Source organism: Hipposideros armiger, unplaced genomic scaffold, assembly GCF_001890085.2.
Source record: "Hipposideros armiger isolate ML-2016 unplaced genomic scaffold, ASM189008v1 scaffold_365, whole genome shotgun sequence".
In the NCBI taxonomy this organism is placed as follows: Eukaryota; Metazoa; Chordata; class Mammalia; order Chiroptera; family Hipposideridae; genus Hipposideros; species Hipposideros armiger.
Window position 1 is genome coordinate 1,653,237 of NW_017731715.1, and position 21,105 is coordinate 1,674,341.

The 21,105-nt window shown below is 36.0% G+C and overlaps 1 protein-coding gene across 1 annotated transcript in view; it reads right to left on the reverse strand.

Moving 5' to 3' along the window:
• LOC109393134 (neurabin-1-like) overlaps positions 1 to 21,105 on the reverse strand; it is a 134,143-nt gene that overhangs the window by 31,332 nt on the left and 81,706 nt on the right. Inside the window, exons 10-13 of the mRNA XM_019662074.1 lie at positions 19,544 to 19,640; positions 19,268 to 19,439; positions 2,353 to 2,510; positions 1,546 to 1,843 (exon numbers count right to left, since the gene is read on the reverse strand). Coding sequence (XP_019517619.1) covers positions 1,546 to 1,843; positions 2,353 to 2,510; positions 19,268 to 19,439; positions 19,544 to 19,640 — 725 coding nt within the window. The remainder of the gene's footprint in view (positions 1 to 1,545; positions 1,844 to 2,352; positions 2,511 to 19,267; positions 19,440 to 19,543; positions 19,641 to 21,105) is intronic.

Genomic DNA, 21,105 nt, shown 5'->3' on the forward strand with positions numbered 1-21,105 from the left:
CATTTAAAGCAATACATTTTCCACTCAGTACAATATACTCTCACTACCAATTCAACTTTTGAAAATTTATTCTATAAAAATAAAAGCATTAGCATATAAAAATGTAAAGCTCAGGGATGCTTGTTATATCTGTTTTTCACAGTGGTAAGCAAACAAGTAAATAAACAAAAACAACTCCCCTAGGATATATCCTAAATGTCCATCAACACTGTCATGGTTGCCTAAGTTATATTATAGGCTCACTACAGAAGATTATCTTGTCATTTAAATGTTTATATATTGCCCTATATGGATGTCCATAAATATTAAGTATAAAACAAAATTGTGGAGTGATGTCATTTGTAGAATTCATTATTGTAAAAATAGTATATAAAACACAAACACCAAAAAGTATGTGTGCACACACACACATATATACACAGACACATTTCAGATGTGAAAGATAATACAGCTGACCCTTAAACATCAAGGGTTTGAACTGCATGGGTCCACTTACATGCAGATTGTTTTCAATAAATATACAGTCACCCTTCTGTATCTTCTGGTTTTGCATCCAAGGAGTCAACCAACCATGGATTGAAAACAGTGTTTTTGATCTGCGGTTGGGAATCCATGCATGCAGAGGCCCAACTGTATGCCTTGTTACGCACCGTTGTATATAACGGACTTGAGCATCCATTAATTTTGGTATTCATGGGGGGTCCTGGAACCAATCTCCCATGGATATGCAGAGACAACTGTAGTTCAGTTTTGGGGATTCAAAAGTTAATACGTGGATTTTTGACTTCGTGAGAAGTCAGCACTCCTAGCCCTGCACTTTTCCAGGGTCAACTGTATAAGCCAGTCTATTTGGTTACTTTAAAGGAACACATCAGATGTGGTGGAAGAGAATGAACTTATTCTTTATAAATCTCTGTATCATTTAACTTGTTAAAACAAGAATTATTACTTTTATAAATTAAAACATACTATATTAAAAATACAAAAGTCTCTTGACACTGCTATGCAATTCAGGCGTTAATTGTAGAAGACTTTTAAAATTTAATCGATTAATCTCCTTACATTATCTTTATCATAGCGCTTCTATCATATACTTTGCACTATATATCATTGTGAAAATTTCTTCTAAATAAAAACCAATTAATAGGTTAAGACCTATTATCACTTTCATCTTCGTATCTATATCTATATGTATCCATATATTTCTATGTGACTATGTAGTGCTTATTAAAACTCTGGGCTGCTATTCTACAAAATCTCTACAAGGCCTCCTGAAGAATTTTCTTCAATAGTACATTTATGGAGAACTGAAGAAGTAAAAATACTAACCAGGTAAGAAAAGATAAAAAAAATTAAAATAAAGTAAATGGAAGGGGGTGTTCTCTTATCCCATAACATAAAAGGGACACAATATTTATTATTAGCTGTGAGAAGAAAAAGGACTTATGATTATGAGGAAAAAAGCCATTTTTATATTGCACAAATCGAGGTGTTTGTGAAATCAGACAAAACAAAAGAAAAACCAAAAAAAAAAATTAACAGTACCTTTATCTTGTGATGTTTTCTTGGTGGCGGCTTGATCGTGGCAAGGAGAGTCTTCCATATCATGATCAGATTTTGAAGGGGAGGAGAGGGAAGTGTCCCCCCAAATAGAGGATGACGGTTCCCTGTCTGGGTGCAGTGACCCTTGAAGTTCAGCTATGTGGTCAGACGAGAAGGGCACGGTGCCAGCCACGGAAGTGAGGGATGGAGCACCAGAATCTGACTCTGGAGAAGAAGTTCTCGAACCCTTGGGCAGAAGTGATTTGGTAACATGCATGTGGTTATAAAAACTGTCTGCAGGCTGTTGGTATGAGAAATTATAAAGGAGGTTATGCCACTGAGCACCACTTCCATGTAATACTTACTTAGAAATCGGACCAAGCTTTTTTAGTAAATCCCCATGAAAGGCAATTTTTGTTTGTTGGTTTACAGACGGGACTGCACAGTTCACAACTCACCCTATTACCGTTGTAACTAACACAGATACCTAAGACATACAGAAACAGTTACTTGTACATTCCTTATTTCCCTCTAGGTAATACGAACAGCTGAATAGAAAAAGTAGCATCATGAAATATGACAATACAAAGAATGCTCTTGGTTAGTTCACTGAATGGATACAGAAAGAATTGGAATTACAAGAACATATCAGGTTGAGTTAAGAATTTCAGAGACAAAGAAGTGAACTATTCCAGCTGTTTCCAACTAGGGCATAGGTTCTGGGTGCAGAAAAATCACTGTCTTCCATCAGCTGTAGGAACGAGGACACAGCCCAACACTGTAACTCAGAAAACGATCCAGGATGCTCACCTTTCGCTCGAGGCTGTCCTCCCCATCTGTTGAACTGACACTATCATAGAGTCTCGTCCTGGAGGGCCTCTGGCGTCTGTTCTTCACGGAGAGCTGGGCTCGGGTTTTCAGTGCTTTTGAATCCAGGCGCTCTGTCTCTGGGACTGCTTCATTGAAGTCTAAGAAAAGAATATTGCAAAATACTCAGGGCGACAAACATTTGGAGATGACCACCAAAGAGGCTGCAGACACAGATAACAAAATCTCAAGGTTATCAGTAACACCAGGCAAGAAACTGGTGACAACTATGATGGCCTGTCTGATATCCCATAGTTAACAAAGATTGGGTTGATCTGGGAAAGATGTACAAATCCCAAGGGGAAAAAAAAAACTACAGTAAAGATGACCAAGGCAACAACAAAAATATAACATTCAAAGAGCAAAAAACCTTCCTACAACATAATTATAAAAAGCACTGATTTGTATTTATTTATGTGTATGCATGCTGGAGTGTTGGATGAACAAACAGACAAGAGGATGGTATATCAAAGTTGAAAGATCTTAGAAACCAAGGATAAAAACCTATAAAAGTCAGGTGCCAGGTCACGTGTGGGTAATAAAAGGTGACCATCAGCATAAATTTTCTATAGCAACATTTACCAGTAAGCTTTTTTTATCCTTTTACTTTTACCTTTTCACAGTGGCAGTCATTAAATGAAGTCAGAATATTTAAGGAATTAATAATTAAGTGCTCCTGGATTTAACTTATTAAAAATAAGCAAACAGATAAGTTGCAAAAATTAATATATACTGAAATTAATAAAATAAAACAATTTCTTATAGTAGCATTCCCGTGGGAAATTCCTTTTCATAGTAGTAATATGAAAGTGTTCTCCAAATATATTTATTATAAAATCAAAACAAGAAAACACCTCAGGTTATACCTCTCTTATTTACGGAACTTAGCACTGGCAGATAGTTCTAACAAATAAACATATTTTTTCCCTATGAGGTACATCCATTGAATGAAAATATTTACAGGAGGTTTTGACTTTTCATTTCCTGTATTTAAAATTAAAGTAAATATTAAGAAAAGTTAGACTATTCAGGTATATATAAAGGACAGCTAAATATTGTCCATTTAGTAGTCTCTTCATTTTTTACGTCAGTGGAGGAAAAAAAAAACAACTCCTTGATCAGTTTAATTTCCTCCTTCCAATAAAATCTAAACCTGTAGCTATCCATTAAAAGTTCATTAATTGTGATAACTGCAAGAGAATCAACCTTACAAGTTCTTGTTTACATATAAAATGTGAAAGCACCAAATAGATGAAAGCAATAATATAATGAGATATAATGCCGTACACACACGTTTTGTAGCTTACCTATTTTGTATCTGGATTGTACGTCTATAACACAAAGCACTGTTACATACACCATCTCATGTGTGCCTCAGGACAGTTCCAAAAGACAAAGTGGCCAAGTATTCTGTTTCCTCTTCTGAAACTCAGACAACTTGAGTAACTTGCCCTCATCTATGTAGTTGATGAGCTGTCTAGGAAAGACACTAGGTCTAGCAAATTCACTTCAACAAGCTACGTATGAAATATTATTATTATTCTTCCATGTATGTGTTAAGAGAGCATAAAAAAAGTGTTGAAAATGAAACAAAAAATGACTTATCAGATGATTTCTTATTTGGTTGGTTTAATAACAGCTTTGGTTATCTGGTGACAAAAAAAAAACTAAGGCGGAAGCTCATTCTACTTTTGTAAATATGGCTACTTTTGCAATAAAATCCCGGCCCCAGCAAATCCAGCATAGCACCCAACAGGATTGCAACAGCTACCCTGTCTCTAGGTACTGAACAAATAAAATGAGGGAACAGGAGAACTACTTATCAGTAGGGTTAAGAGTACAGAGAATTTATTCTGGGACTTCTGGCTCCATTACTCTTCAGTAATTCATTTGCCTGGTACTCATGTCAGTCAACCCCAAAATGGCAATCTGGTATATTTGCTTTAATATCAGCTAGCACTGACTAGGGGAAAGTCACATGGAACTAAGTCTATTAAAGATGAAATTAGCTGGAATCTGAAAAGCAGTGCTTTACATCCATTATCCAAGTGGCCAACAACACATCACATCCCCTTAACAATTTCTGAATGTCTGAAAACAAAGACCTCAGGGCCACTTATTAGTAGTGACTCATGGATTACAAATCAGTAATTTATATTCCATCCTGAGAAAAAAAATTTTTTAAGTAAAAAACTGGAAAAATGGAATGTAGCTGAGAACTTCCACTTCAACGGCCCTTAATACCAGATGGAACTTAGAAAAAATGCCGTACAGAAGACATGGCAAGTAACGGCCCCTTTAGGACTATCAGAGGAGATTTGTGAAATAGGAGGAAAATGTGCACAGGACTTAGGCTGCTGGGTAACCAGAAGAGTTGATCTGTTTACTACACTACACTACACTAGAAGCATCTTTTTCTAGCGTGTCACATAAGAATCAGACTCATAATTCTAAAGAAGTGTAGGGATTCTAGCCCACCCTTTTTTGTCAGATAGAGAAAGGTTAGTAACTTGTTTACTCTGTGGAAGAGACTGGATAGAGTTCACTCCTCAGAAGCCTATCCTCCCCTTTTAGAAGGTTACTCTCAAGTCTGAAAGTAAACTTCACAAGTAATCTGCCTTCCTCGAATCCCCTAGTTAGTCTTACTTTATGTTCCAAACAAAAACACATGTCAAGGGCTAACTGCAAATTCCCAGAAGTATACAGCACCAGAAAAAAACAAACAAAAACAAACACAAACAAAGAAACAATAGAAATGAGGGATTTCATTTGGCTTTATATTTATCCAAGAAATAAAATTCTCACATAAAAATATTTAGCTGTCAGTTTTGTGGATGGTGATGTGGCAGGAGAAATCCAACTAGCTCTCGTGCTACTGCATGTAACGCCTTAGGTGGCTAGGTTCCCTCACTGCTATTCACTCCCCACAGAGGCTGTAATCAATGGTGTAACAAGGCTCTTATAAACCCAAGACTCTGGGTTCTTCCTCTCCCCCTTCTTTGCGGGGTATCTTGCTCTGCTGCCCATAAGAACCAGAGGAAAAGTTCCTTTTCCTTTCTCCACTATTCTTTCTTTCAGACCCTTCAGTTTCTGAAAGAGCCTCTCTCTGACTCAAATTCAGCTAGAAATACAAAAGAAGAGCAGACTCAAGTGAATCAATAAGTATAGACAGACAAATACAGAAAAGATATAAAGTAGCTAATGACAGAGAAGTTTTGAGTGGTCTGGACTCCACCTCAATGTACCTGCATCTTAAGAATAGTTTCATTATTGCTGCAAATTGGATCCTTTCAAAGAATTTAATGGATTTGAATATGATTTCAGCAGTTGTTATGAAAAACGTTCTGTGAAATTAGGATGTTATATATCACATTACACAGAGATCAGTTCCCTAAAGTAATGCTATGAGTCATTCAGTTTTTTTTCACTAGATTGACGTTATTTTTGACGTAAGTGGAATGCTGCCCACGGATCAGATATAGGCAGCAAGGGAAGGCGGGGAATGGAGCAGCATAATAATGGGATCCTATGTGCGTTATTCTCCGCAAAAACAGTCAGACCTTACGCCATCACTCTGCCCGGCTCGTGCTATTATCAACTGAAATGCGGAGCGCAATGAGACGCTCAGTGACACTTTTAAACTTGAGCACTGTGTATCATTCAGTCGCTGCAAGTTCATAAAAGACGGGCCCTCGGGGCTTTGGGTTCATACATAGAGCATTCGGAGGTAGGTTTATAGGGGCGTGTACAATAGTTCATGGGAGTAGACCTGGAGTTAGTCTTCCCTGAATAGGACCTGGAACAGTGGCTGTGCCACTAAATTGGGCAATTTACCTAAACTCTCTGTCCCTCAGAATCCTCTACTGCAAAATGGGAATAATAGCATAATAATTGCATTTTTTATGAGGATTAAATGCGTTAAAAGATATACGAATGCTTAGAATACTGATGGGTACATAATATATCATTCAAAAAATGTATTTACTGACATGAAAAGGTTAACAAGATATTCTTAAGTGACCAAAGCAAGTTGCAGAACAATAGGCACACTCATCTTAAATATTTATAAACAGCAACATAAAATATACTTTCTAATGGCCAACAGATGCATTTAATTGTATAGAAAAAAACTGGAAAGATACACTTTAGACTGATAATGGTGGCCACCTCCAAAGAAGGAATTAGATTTGGAGATGTGGGTCAACAGGTATGTTGATTTTATTTGTAATGTTAAAACTTTTTGTATTACGCATTTTTTTGCACTTATGTGTTACTTATGTAGTTAAAATTACTAAAAAATAAAAATAAAACGTTTAACACATTTTCTTGTACAAACATCTTAATTCCATTCTAATCTGATAGCTCTAGTGTTTTAGGACTCAGTATTCCCAGGTGTTGATATTAGCCCAGGAAAGTGTAAAACTCCGTGTGACTGTCAGCCTGCCCCACATGAAGAGGCTGCTATTTCATGACACCTACGAGACTGTTTGCCTGCCTTTCCATGTTACTGCCTGATGATTTGGCCTAAATAAGGCCCTATGGCTTAGATTCCAGTTTCTACTTTGTTTCAGTACTGGATGGGATGGGGAAGATGTATTGAGAGAAACGGTAATGTGAAACCAAGTTACATAACCAGCTCATCTTATGATAGCACTTTGGTCAGAAACCCATCCGTGGGCACCTCTCGCCCTGAACTCTATTAATAGTTGCTTTCTTTATAACTACTTAACGACTGATCAATTTTGTACCCTAAGCAGTATTTATAAAATGTTAGGGAGCTGATTTCTTATTGTTTCAGAATAAGTAGATTAATGCTCTTTCCTAATCTCATAATTAGACCTGAGTTTATTGTTGCATGAACTATACATTTCCATTCCTAATCTTTGAAAAATCTTAGGAAATCCTTTTTTTTTTAAATTTCTTTGTCAATAAAGGCAACCTTAAAACTATCTGTGTGGCCTCTGAAGCATATTTGTTTTAGTGCAGCGCTTCGCCAGAGCAGTCTGAGAGTCAGCTTAGCCTTCTTCGGCTTAGGTCAGCCTACGCTCCTATTCTCACAGGGCAGTGAGGTCCAAATTCTGCCGTCTATATTGCAGTAATGACTCCTTAGTAATGCCGCTACACTGCCCATGGAGGTAGTGGCTGCAAGTCAGAAAAAAACTGTGAGATATCCTAAATTCTATCATCTATCATTTGAAACATTTATAAGAGCTGCTTGAATTGGAAGCTATGAAAGGACACAGAATTTAGATTTTAGACAATAGGGAAAGGCATTTAAGTATCTTAAGAGTCCTTCAGTGTCAGGCGTCTTTAGAACCTGATACAAAAGATCTGCATAACCTAAAAATCAAAGAAATGTAAAACCTAATCCATGCGCAAACTGTCTGGGAGCTGGCAGACTTCTGTGAGGAGAACTAGGAGTCCCGTGCAAAAGTTGGGACTAGGAAGGTGGGATATGTAAATGTCCTCTTCTTGACATTATAGTGTCTTTGACGTGACAACAACAAACAGGCTTCTATGTTCTCACTTAGGGTTGACTACAAAAATCTAATTAATTTCTCAGTCAAAAACCTCTGGATATTAATAATCCCAACCATGCTAACTAGGCAACTCCCCAAATTATATATTTCAATATAATATCTTCCTTGATTAGTATCGGAAGAATTCAGGTCTCATTCCTCAGTAGAAAATAACCTAAGTTACCTGAGATGACAGCTGTTGGCTAAGGAAGCCGTGAGAAAGTATCTTTCGATTATACTAAGACTTAGATATTTACAGCATTAGATTTCAGAAAACAAAGTTCACAAGACTTGTACGTGTCATATAATAGATGTATAAGGACTTTCTAAAGTACTTGTGAAGATTGTCAGTTGCTAATAACAGTATCTAAAAGGGAAATCAAACATAACGAATGTATAAATGCAATTTTAAATGTCTGTAGATGTTCCATTAGCTAAGTCTGTAAACAGGAACTAAATAGTCAAAGTTCCCTTAATAGTGATTTGCACACACAAGCAATAGAGTTTTTCAGTGCACCTACATTCTAATGTTTCTTGAGCTTCCTCGTAAGTGGAATTTCCTCTAGGTCTCAGACATAATTACTGAACAGTGTGCACGTAGAATACTACTTCATGTCCACCTAAAGGAATTCAGTCATAACAACATGATGATAGTGCTCCCCCCAAGCCCCTTAACAGAAAAAACCTGAAGAGTCTAGATCTTATATGGTTGGCACATTGTTCAAAACCATATACACAAGAGGATTTTCTGGTCTTAATTCCAGAAATAGCCATTCATTGCTGAGCTGTAATTTTATAGATGTGGTAACCTCATAATTGATCGTGTTTCTCTCTTGGCCGGTAGATAGCTTAAGTGAAATCTGTGGCCCACCACAATCTACAGGAGCCCACACATGCACTGTATTTATACAAACCACTCCATGCAGCATCTTCTCCCTTCTGCCGTTACGTCCCTCCACCCTGTTCCAGCCGATTCTTTTAGTTTACCTGAGCATAACTATATGGTCTCTTCCAATCTATATAATCAGAATTCATGCTGAACCCAGAACATGTTTATAAACTACAAGAAACATTTCAAAACACAGCTATCTTGTGAAGTTTCCTGGAAAAGGGACTATATCCCACATTTGGGATGTTATCTATCTTATAGGACGATTGCAAGCAAATAAAATTCAAAAGCCAAAATAAAATATCAAGTAGCCAACTTTTCCTAAAGCGGACAGAAAGTTACTAAGATTAAACTCATTCTGACAAAAATAACTTGTTTTCTATCGGAACAACTGTAGATATCTTCTCGTACTAATGCGTAGTACCTCAGTATGACCGAAGGGTCTGGTGACTTCTGTGAACTTATGAAATAGGAACCAAGGAGAGTCGTCATTTTGCAACTGAATATCTCCGTTTGAATGCCTTGTTGGTTTGGCAACAAAAGTCTTAATGGCTTACTCACAGACACATGCGAAACTTGCACAAAACTTGACAGGCAATTTAGATGCTTTGTTTTTTGAGTAAGAGGACCGATTTTGGTTTTAATGATATGCCAGAAAACAATCAATAAGTATTGATTTCTCATTCATTTGGCTGGCTCATTAAAATTTTCCATAGTGATTTACTGGGAACGTTCACCCTTTAATTAGGGCAATTCAGCAATACCTCGTGGTCAAAATTATTTATCGGGGATTAGTGATTGAAAATAATTTGTTCAGGAAAAATGAAAATTGTGAAAGTTGAACAAGAAATTACATCTGAATTTGTGATAAAGAAAGCTTGATGCTACTCCGGGATTCTCCCTCACCCCAATTTAGAACTCAACATTGTGACAGTATGGAGTAATTACCTCATTGTCCTGTATCTAATGCTGTTGTATAAGACCCCTGATAATGTAGTGCAAGCATTCCCTTTCCTTTTAATTGCTTTCCATCTAATGAAGTCTGGCTTTAATCATGCTTTTAACCTTATTTTAAAATTCTGGGTTCCAGGGCTGAAAGTGAATACTGAATGTACTCTCAGACACTATCAAGAAATGGATCAGTTGTGGCGGTAGGGGCCTGGCCTGGCCTCACTGCCACAGGTAATCTGAAAAGAGGGCTCAGGGAAAGGCAAGAAAAAGGGCAAAGAACGCATGGTTACATCCTCAGCAGAAAACAGTATCTTGCAGGAATCCAGTGACCTCAGGAACTTCATGGATGTAAATGTCTGCCTATGGGCTGGCTTTTTTTTTTTCTTACTAAATTTGAAACTAATATTTTTAAGCCTAAAAAAATCTTTTGTGGTTTTTCTCATTCTTATCTTTCAATTATGCTGGTTACAATTTTTTTAAATGCTTTATACAAAAATGTATGCCATATGTATGTAAGTCATACCAAAAAAGGAGAAAAAAAAAAGACACCCATGTACCTACCATCAAGCCTAAAAAATAAAATTAGTACTTTTGAAGTCTTCTCTATGCCCCATTTTTAGCTGTAGCCCATTTTTTTTTGTCTCTCTCCTAGTTGTTCCACAAAAGTATCCCTAAAGAATGTACTGATTATTTTTGCTTGCTTTCTAACTTTATATATATGGTAACACATTGTACATAATATTCTGCAAATCATTTTTTTGGTAGTTTGCTTCACATTGTTTGACTAGGAAGGCCTTTGTACTGCAGCTCTTCTGAACGATGCTGCTGTGCTGTTTTGAACATGACTTTGGTACACGTGGCAACTTTCTGAAGAACATATATACACGGAGAAGTGAACTTACTGCTCCATAAAATTCACACATCTTCCATTTTACTGGATAATACCAGGTTGTTTGAACAAAAATAGTTGTATGATACGAGTTTTCCTTTTTCCACGTGTCGGCAATCACATATTACTGTGAAAGTATCCCTGCCAATTGTTTTATTTTTACTAATGAGGGCAAATGTTTATTTATGTTCACCAACCTTTGGGTTGCCTCTTTTGTTAACTGATTGCTTATAGGTTTTATCCATTTAGTTGTGTTTTCCTATGACTGGTGTGAGTTCTTAGTATATTCTGGATAACTATCCTTGTTCTTAGTTATACAGGCTGCAAATATTGGGTTGTCGAAAAAGTCATGCCACATTTTTGCAACGAAAAACATAGAAAAAATATGTCATGACTTTTCCGACAACAGTATCTTCTCTCAATTTTTGGCTTCTCTCTCCATGTTCTTTATCATGTCTTTTGAAGATGAGATTTTTCTTAATATATTGTGATCAAATTTATTAAACTTTTCTTATGATTTGAAATTTTTGCTTCTTAAGAAATCATACATACATTTTCCTACCTTTTCTTCTATAAGGTTTAAATATTGCCTTTCATATTTGAGACTAATCCACTTGGAATTTATTTCATGAATGATATGAGGTCGAATCCAATTTTACTTTTTACCTACATGAATGGTTAATTTTCCCAGCACCTTTTTAGTCGATCTTTTCTCCACTAATCTGCGGTGTCAGTTCTGTATTATTCTCAAATTGATGTAAATGGGTCAGTCTGTTTCTGGACGCTACCCTTTTACACTGGTCTACTTGTCAATCGCTGAGACTATACTACACTGTGTTAATCGCTGTTACTTTATAATGAATCTTGGCATCGGAAAAAACAAGTTCCCTCAGCTTGTACTTCTACAGGAGTATCCCGACTATGCTGGGCCAAGTTGTTTTTCCATATATGTTTTAGAAACAACTTGTGAAGTTCTAAAAGAAATAAGATAAAATAAAGGTCTTTAAATTCAAATCAAAACTGTATGAAATATATAGACTTATTTAGCATGATGGCATTTTTATAACATTGAGGCTTTCTACCTCTTCCTATTTATATAGATAGGTCTTCTTGAATGTCTTTCCACAGGTCTTGAGTTTCTTTTGTTAAATTCATACTGACTATCTTATCTTTTTTATTGCTATTATAATTGTTATCTTGTAAAAAATTTTACATTTTGTTTGTTAGAATGGATTGATGTCTAATGATTCTTAGAGCTATCCACCCTGCTAAACTCTTAATTCTAATGATCAGTAGACTCTTGAGGGTTTTTTAAAAAATGTATTCAGTTCTGTTATCAGTGACTAATGATAATTTTACTTCTTCATTTTCATTCCTTATATCTTTTATCTCTTTTGTTTTCCTAGTACTTGCTAAGATCTCTAGGACAACATTGACTAGAAGTGGTAATAGCATATTTAGTGGTGAGATATTAAAAGTATTCTTAATTTTAAAGGAAATTCTTGATTTTAACATTTCATTATTTAATATGATGTTTGATATAAACTTTTGTTAGCCTCATACCAAGTTAAGAAAGTTACTTTGTATTTCTACCTTGATAAGCTTTTTATCATGAATAAGTGCTCAATTGTATTAAATGTTTGTCTTCATCTAATGAGATTATTATTTACATTTTTCCTCTAGGTAACAGGTGAATTATATGAGTTTTCTAATGTTAAACTAACTTTGTGTTCCTTGCATAGACACAAATTGGGAATGATAAATATATATATATATATATATATATATATATATATATAATCAGAGTGGAGGAAGAACTCTCTTTTGTAACTATCTATCTATCTATCTATATCTATCTATATCTATATATTTATATATATTTTAAAATACCTTTCTGAATTCAACATTTATCTTTATGAACAAGTAATTATTTTTTTAATGGAGAATCTGGCCAGCCAATGGGTGCTCACTCTGCTTACCTCGGAGTGGAGGAAGAACTCTATTCTGGAACACAACAGTGTTAGCTTAAATCTCATAAAAATGTATTATCTGCATCTCCATATTCGTTGTTTATCAAATATACAGATCTATACTCCATTAGTTACATAGAAAGCCATACTCAATGCATTTGCCAGAGAGTGTGGCCTTTAACTTATTGCCACTCAATATTTATTAAAAGTTCATTTAAGAACTACAATAATTGTAGCGCATAAAAGATATGTTTGTTCGTTTAAAATAAGAAACAAAACCCATTGCTTTGAGGATTTTTATCAACTTTTTACTCATTAATGCAGGTCACATTGTAATTATGAAAAATGTTTTTTTTTTTAAACTTAAGTATTTTTTTTAAAACTTAATTGCAGTAGGGAATCATTCCTAAACAAAATAATCATGACTTCACATGAAACCAATAAATGAACTGTTTTCAATACAATGAAGACAGGCAATAAGGCTGTCAGGCTATCCATTCAATTTCAAATATTGGTCATAAGGTGTAGACACTGGTATTCTTTTATGTTGAGAAATTTTTTCCGTCATTATTTAATAAAATGTTTTTAACCATGCTAATAAACTTGTTTGGAGATAAACAATAAATTTAAAAAGAACCACAACAGTTGAAAAAATACCTTACTGAATATTTGGCCCATCCTCTCTTGCAAATATACTAAATGATATCTGTAGGTATCCATAAAAAAATAAAAGTTAATATAGGGGAAAATAAATTTAAAAATCCCCACTTGATTAGTCTAAAAGAAGGCAAGAAACTAGATAAAAAGAACAAAGAAAGATTATCTTTTTTTGTTGTTAGATTATAAACAAACAGTAAGATGTTAGATTTAAATTTAATGTATCAGTAAAAAATTAAATAGCAACTTTCTAAATTCATCTTAAAATAAACATTGAGAAAAACTAAAAAAATAAGATGGAGAAACTAATAAAAAGGAAAAAAAACTATATGCTTCTTACAAAAGACAGAAACTGTTTGCGGTAAAAGAATGGGAAAAAAAGATTTACAACATTACAAACATTCACCAAAAGAAAGCTGACATAGCTCTTCAAATATTAGACAAAGTAGATAATAAGGTGAATTGTTAGAAACAAAGAGGGACATTTTCTAATGATTAAAGGTCAATCTACCAAGAAGATATGATAATTCTAAATTGTATACACCTATTATCACGTTGAACACATAAAGCAAAAACTGAGGTGACCAAAAGAAGAAACAGAAAATCCACATTTTTAGTGGGCGATTTTTTTTTTTAAACCCATCTCTTTCAGTAACACGTTCTAGAAGCTTTGAACATGGTTAACAAATTTGAGCTGGCATACATGACAGAGCACCGAGCTAGATCAATAGAGAGCTAGGTACCATCATCATCGCTTATCCATCTTCTCCTTCCAGTAATTTAAATTGCCTTTACTGAACACTACATTATAAATCTGTGTGATGCCTTTAGCCTACACTGAGGGTCACTGTGTGAAAATGTCCTAATACAATCACCAATGACTCTATTGTAAGGATATTATCAATATTAATATGACTGCTCCAGATCATACATTATTTGTACCAATAGTTGTACTTCTCATGAGCAGATGGTTTGGTTTTTTTTCTCTTATGAACACTGTGAATAATGTAATGGACAAGTGTTTCCATTTCCTTCCGGCAACTAGAAGGCTTAGAGCCAAATTACAGGCCTAGCCTGAGAAACAGTGTAAGCATGTTGTATACACTTGCAGCATCATTTCTGGTTCCACACTGCCTTCGTCCTCACTGTTCTCCCTTACCTTTCCAGTTTCGATTCACCCTATCCCATCATATAGAGGTGTCTCTCCAAGTTACTTCCAGATACTACATGACTAAATGGAGTATCAGAATTTGAAAACACATGGGTGGGGGACCGGCCAAGTGGCTCAGTTGGTTAAGAGCTCGTTCAAGAGTGTGAGCTCTGAGCAACAGGGTTGCCGGTTCAATTCCTGGCCCAAGCTGAGCTGCAACTGAGCTGCCAACAGGTGGCAGGATGGCTCAGCTAAAACAAACAAACAAACAAACATACAAACAAACACATGGGTGGGGGAAAAAAAGCAGCTATACCTAGTGACAGTTGGTTACTTCCCTTTGCTCTTCCTAATAAAGACTTTTAAGTAAATTTCATAGAAGTGCTTCAACTAAAAGAACTCATATTCCATAAAAACAAATAAGCTAACAACTGGGTCATAACAGGCAAATCCCCTGTGGAGGGGGCCTCATGACCAGAGCCTGGCTATCTAAGCAGGCTCGAGAGCTCTACTGACACGCCCACAGGTCCTGGGTTTGGGACCAAGCGTGGTACGTTCAGGATTCATGGGCAGGCTACCACCTTAGGGGGCAACTTGTGGGAAATCTGGAACCTTATTGCAACAGACAAACCATCTTGTGGGGGAAAAAAAAATAAGGGAAAAGAGAAGAAGTGGGAAAGCATTATTTCCTTATGCTCCTTTTTTCAAGGTATTCTTAAATTACCTGGAAAGTAGCTTAGACATCCAGGAGTAAGCAAGTAATTCCAGCCACAATCTATTCTGAAAGTCTAGACTTTCCTATAATCCGTTAAAAAAGTTTAAGTGTTTTTCTTCTTGCTCAGTTCTGGTTACAGCTAAGGAATAGTAAGTAATTAAGGATAAAATGCTTCATATAACCGCGAATGTTCACGTGCTGGGGAAAGTAAGGTGCGTTGCTCTCTAACTGGTGGCCCACTGGCTGAGTAGATCGGTGCGAGAAGGAAGAAGCATTTGGTAGTAATATCTAAACTTCACAGGGATCCTTAGACTAAATTGACTAAATTTACAAAGCTACAGGTGATCTAGCTTCTGTTATGCCTCAGAACTGTTAATGGGTCACAATGCTTCCAGAATTAAGTATAAACTCTTCTTAAGGCATCCAAAGCCTGCATTAACTCCAAGAATACCCTATAACACACACCTTTCACATAAGGCCCATCTTTAATGTAACATCTATAAAACAGGAAAAAATATTCTCATTTCACTCATTGTCTCCTCCTCTTCAAATACCCTCTCATGTCTTAAAATGTTTATATCGTTTATTTATTTGTCTCATATCAAACCCTTCATCTTCTGCAACCTTGATCCCAGCCACCTTACCAATCATACACCTTGTTTTATACTTAACAGGGCCAAACGCTGTTCTTCCTACCGAGCAGCCACCATTCCTCTTACAGGTCAATGTGCCACCAGGCTTCAGAGTTCACAATCACTTTTCGAAAGGTATCGTACTTACTTCTGACCTCTCCAGGTCGGATAATCATAATCTGCCTTTATATGATTTTCACCTCTCCGTCCTGGCCTGTCTTTCAGTATGTCTATGGAATATGCATAACCTTTACCAAGCAGCATTTAAAATATTTGAAGCTAAAAACAGTATTATCATAAGGATTCTGGAATATCTAGAAGCTTAGTAAGAACATGCTGTTTAAGTGACTTTTCTAGGGAATCTAATCAAACCAAGAGGATAGCCCTTAATTCCAAGATCCTCCAATGTGCCTGTTCTCTGCTCTCAGTCTAATCCTGGCTTAACCAGCTGGGCAGCCACAGACCTATCCAGTCACTTCAGGGCACTTGGAGACAAGGCAGAGAACTCTAATATTGACCAGGATTACTTCAGCACTAAGAAAAGACAATCACGAAACATGGCAGTAGGGCAAAATTATTGTTTTTCACATCCTTGAACACATAAAATAATATTTGACCAGCACACTGGCACAGACTAGAAGGGACTTAGGGCTTGTTATGGCTCTTGGTGAAAAAAATAATTGTTATATTTGCTTTATCTATTATGATAAGAAAAATAGTAAAATATATTAAATAATAAATTTGTATATATACTCTATCAACAATTTAATGAGATACTTGAGTGGGCTTAGTTTATAGAGAGAACGATACACATCATGTTTAAATATAACTGTGGTAAATTTGTGCATGGTTTAAAAAATGGTTTTATCATTCTAAAATTTTACAATAAGTCTATATCCAGAGTCACAGAATCCATCCCCCGCGGGGAAGCTCTGTCCTGGAAGAACATGAGTACATGTGAAGAAACGCCTGCTCACGGTCTCTTCCTTTCCTCCGCTTTCCCTTCTGACTCCTTCACACTCCCCTTCCCTTCTCTTTTTTTATTATTTCATTTTAACATCACTTTTCATTGACCTATAATTGATAATCCCTTTGCTTCATTGATCTGCCTCAAAGCCTAAAAGTATGCTAAACAACTCATCCTATCAATAAAACACTCCAGTGCTTGGAAAGCAAATTGAAACTGGACAGTTCACAGGAGGTGGGGAGGCAGAGCACTGTCCACGGGGCAGGAGCTGGTGGACCTGCCGGTAACCACGGTACCCACCCTGCTGCACAAAGGTGTGTGTTGGGGGAGGGGGGTGGTTCTGAAATGCCGAATGGCCTGTGTTTGGCCTGCAATTTTACTGCCTTTTCTAAACCTCTAGGACTTCAGTGTTCCCTAGCAACGGAAGCAAAGGATCAATTTAGAAAAGTGATTTCCAGAGCATTCCTATCTAGTTACTGACCAAGCCATTTAGTTTATGTGATCAAGCAATTGAAATTCAAGGAGATTTATCACTGACTGTCCTCAGCAGCAAAACTGGAAGAGCAGGCCTTGCTCTTCTTGATATGTATACTACTAATGCCTGCGATGACTGATTCTACCTCTACTGCACAGGCATGGATTGGTTTCGGCGAGAATTAGTAGTCTCAGCATCTCACTGTGAACCAACAGTGTTGCCAGGGAAACTGATAATTATGTGGCAAAATGGAGGGTGTAGAAGAGAAAAAGGATGCAGAAGAAATGTAAGGCTTTGATCCAAATCAGTATGCTAATAGTACAGTTTGTTGATCTTCTGTAGTCATATAATTTAATAAATACCATTGATTATATGTTTCACAAGACACAGATTTCTTAACTGAAAGAAATGAATGGAAATGAATTGAACTCTGGAAAGCTACTGGTTACTGATCATACTTGGTGCATGCCACAGCAGGGACATCTATTGACTATCATCTGTAATTAATTTTAAGAATTAAAATATTCAAGAACATGAAAAAAAATGTTGATTTGATTTCTGAAATTTTTCTTTAGAACTCAATCTTATAGAGTTCCAGATATATTATAATTCTATGAAAGCTCTAATAAAGTTGCTTTGCTTTTCTGTACCTCGTAGACTAAGTCATATACCCTCAAAACACCCTTTAAGGTGGGGAAGAGGGAAGTGTTACTATTTTTATAGTTACATCAGTAAAACCAACCCAGAGAAGTTGAACGACCTTCCTGAAACCACAGAGCTTGTCAGTTAGTGGAAATGCTGGAGCTAAACACTTTAATTTAAGTTGCTCAGGGGGCGTTATTTACAGGTTATAGCTTATTAAAGGAAGACCCAGCAAAGGGACATACACTTAGGCAATAGTCTCATATCTCTAAGTATTTTAATTTTAAATGAAGATTTCCAATACTTTTCATTTTTAATGGCTAAGAGTTCAGTTCTACAAGTAAATGATATGATCTAAACACTTGTTTATCAGGAAAATCTCACTGGAGACATGTTAATACGTGAGCAAGTTTACCAAAGGTTTACACAGCTCATCAGTGAAGGGTTTCACTGCATGTCCAATCACAGCCTGTGAGCTGTCAATCCTCTCAGGATAATGCTGTGACACGTTCTTTTATTTTCACTTTTTCCAAGGACTACGAGGTAGCTTTTAAAAGATGAAACCCAAAGTTTTATATCCTCCTGTATATTTATCATTATAAATTCTTATACATTTTCTAATTTATAAATATACTACAGATATTAAACCACTCATTCACATTCATATACACACAATTTATGTATGGGTGTATGTGTGTTTGAGAAAATCAGTGATTTATTTATGGTTGGTGTATGAAAGAAGACAACCATTTGTGTAAAAATGTTTCCAGTGTTTTGGTCCGATTTGGTTTTTGACTGGGAAGAATGAGAAATATATATATATATCAGGGTGTCAAAAAAATGTATACAAATGTCTTGTATTCATCTTTTGTTATCAGTATATATTGAGTATTACAGTTTTAATACAGTTTTCTCCTTTCTTAAAATGTGTATACTGTTTTTTGGCACTCTCTGTATATAGGACACCAAGGGAAAAGTACAAAACTTCTTAACTCAATGAATTCCAAGGGCTAGAAGTAGGCAATCAGCCTTCTGATGCTATGAAAAAGATCTTTAGTGATTTAAGAAACTTAAGCCTTATGCATTAATACCTAAGTAGTGTAGCTTACTCTAGACAGGATGAATTATCACTTTAAGGAATTTTATTAAGTCTATCAATATTATGATGGTTTTAAAATATCTGGCTTGTATTAAGTTGGAATTTTGTTATTTCTTTACATCAAAGCATTTACTTTTGATAAGATAAGTGCTAAATGATAAATTCCTATTGTGGTAAGCCTTTCCTTCTTTCCCACAGCAGGAAGGCTTTTTCAACCTTTAAATCTCTGGGTATGAAAAAGAAGAGCATAAGGCCACATTTTACAGTCATTAAAAACAATCTTTGTGTTTAGGTTAAACAAACCTTGACTTAGGCCATCTTGACAACATGTCTGCTTGACATCCAAGTTCTCCATGGTATCTCCTTTAGAGACTTCACCAAGAGATGTTCTTCTCTCAAAGATGTTGTTGTTATTATTAACTTGAGTCCCATTTTGCTTCAGTAATCTGAACACCTCAGCTTCCAAATCTCTAATCTAAGAAGAAAAAAAATTCATGTACAAAACTCTAAACCAGCACTCCTCTCTGAGCACTAGGCAAAACTATCCTATTATTCAGTGGCTTTGAGCACATAACTCACCCGGACTTGGAGGCCCTGAACCTCCACAAGATGAGCTTTTTCCAACTCTTCTATTTTCTTTCTTTCTGCTTCCTGTCTTTTGATGAAATCAAGTTCTCTTAAGAAGAAAATAATAGATCGGATTGCATGAAACACTCAACAAATGAGAAAATGTGAAAGTTCTTATCAGAAGCAATAAACTGCACAGATAAATAATTGGACAGCAATTTAAATAACTAAAGCTCAATCGCAGTTAGAGAAAAGGTATATAATAATGAAAGCAAATAAAACATTTCAATGCATCACAAAGAAAAATGCTTTGATTCTGCTTACTATGATTTTCACCTGTAGCTCCTGATTCCAGAGTACCCATAAATATTTAGATAGGAGCTAATGAACAAATGACTCACCTTGGGTAATTTAGTGGAGATAATTACATGTGAGGTAGGTATAATTCCACATTTACAAAGTAATATACCTAGTAAACTGACGGAACTGGATGGTAAGAGTTTGAAAGACATAATTACAATAAGATTGCTTCCTATGAATGACAGTCGAAAGGGGCTTGGGTGGGCCAGAAAAACTGAGGGGGAGCTGTCACTTACACACCTGAGCATAATATGGGGAGAAGGAGAAATATCTGTATTTTGAGAGCCTGGAATATAATATGCAAATTTAGCAAAACATCATAAAATTATTACACGAAATTGAGTTAGATATAATATTTTTGGCAAGAAGAATTAAAATAGCAATGTATTGAATTCACATTCACAAAGAACAATTTCCCCCTTTCTAATAATAAACTTTTTATAGCAATCTCTTTTAAATATTACAAATATTATTTCCACGGGAGGAAATAACAGGGTTATCATCTTGCATATATGCTTAGCTTCTGGGGCTTGGCATGGAAGACCAGAAGTGATACCGGCATTACTTTTTATTGTTTTAGCTAGCCAGAAGTAACTGGTGAAAAAAATCCAGTAAAAGTCTCCCTGGTCAGTATCCCTGAAATTAGACTAAGATCCAACAGACGGAGGCAGAGCAGCACTGGCTCAGAAAGAGCTGTTGAAATTCAAGAGCAGAGTGCAGTGATGGCCTCTTGCTGCAGTGAAGTGGCAGGGCAGGGGGTCTTGCTAGTCAATATTTATACTCTCTGTAGTGGGAAAATTCTGCAGTTACTGATTCTAAGAGTAGAGACAGAAACAGCCCCAGCAAGGCCCTAATTGCTGCTCTGCATGTACCGTGTCCAAGTAGTCATTCTGCTTGACTTCAGCTGGCCCTCTTGCTTCTGAATCACCGAGGTGTTTCATAAAGGATAGATAGTCAAATGTTTTCACAGTTACTGCTACTGGTTAACTATCAAAAACATTTCATGAGATCACTGGTTGCCAAAAAAAAAAAAAAAGGTAAAACAAACAAAATATAATCTCCTATGGGAAAAACGGTAGAAGCGATTTCCAAAACTTAACGTCTAGTTTTGCTTTAACTGTGCTTCTTAGAGGGATACTTCTGAGGTCATCTTTTCTATTTCATTAGAGATTACAGAATTATTGGACACAAACCTTCTCTCAACCCACACAACT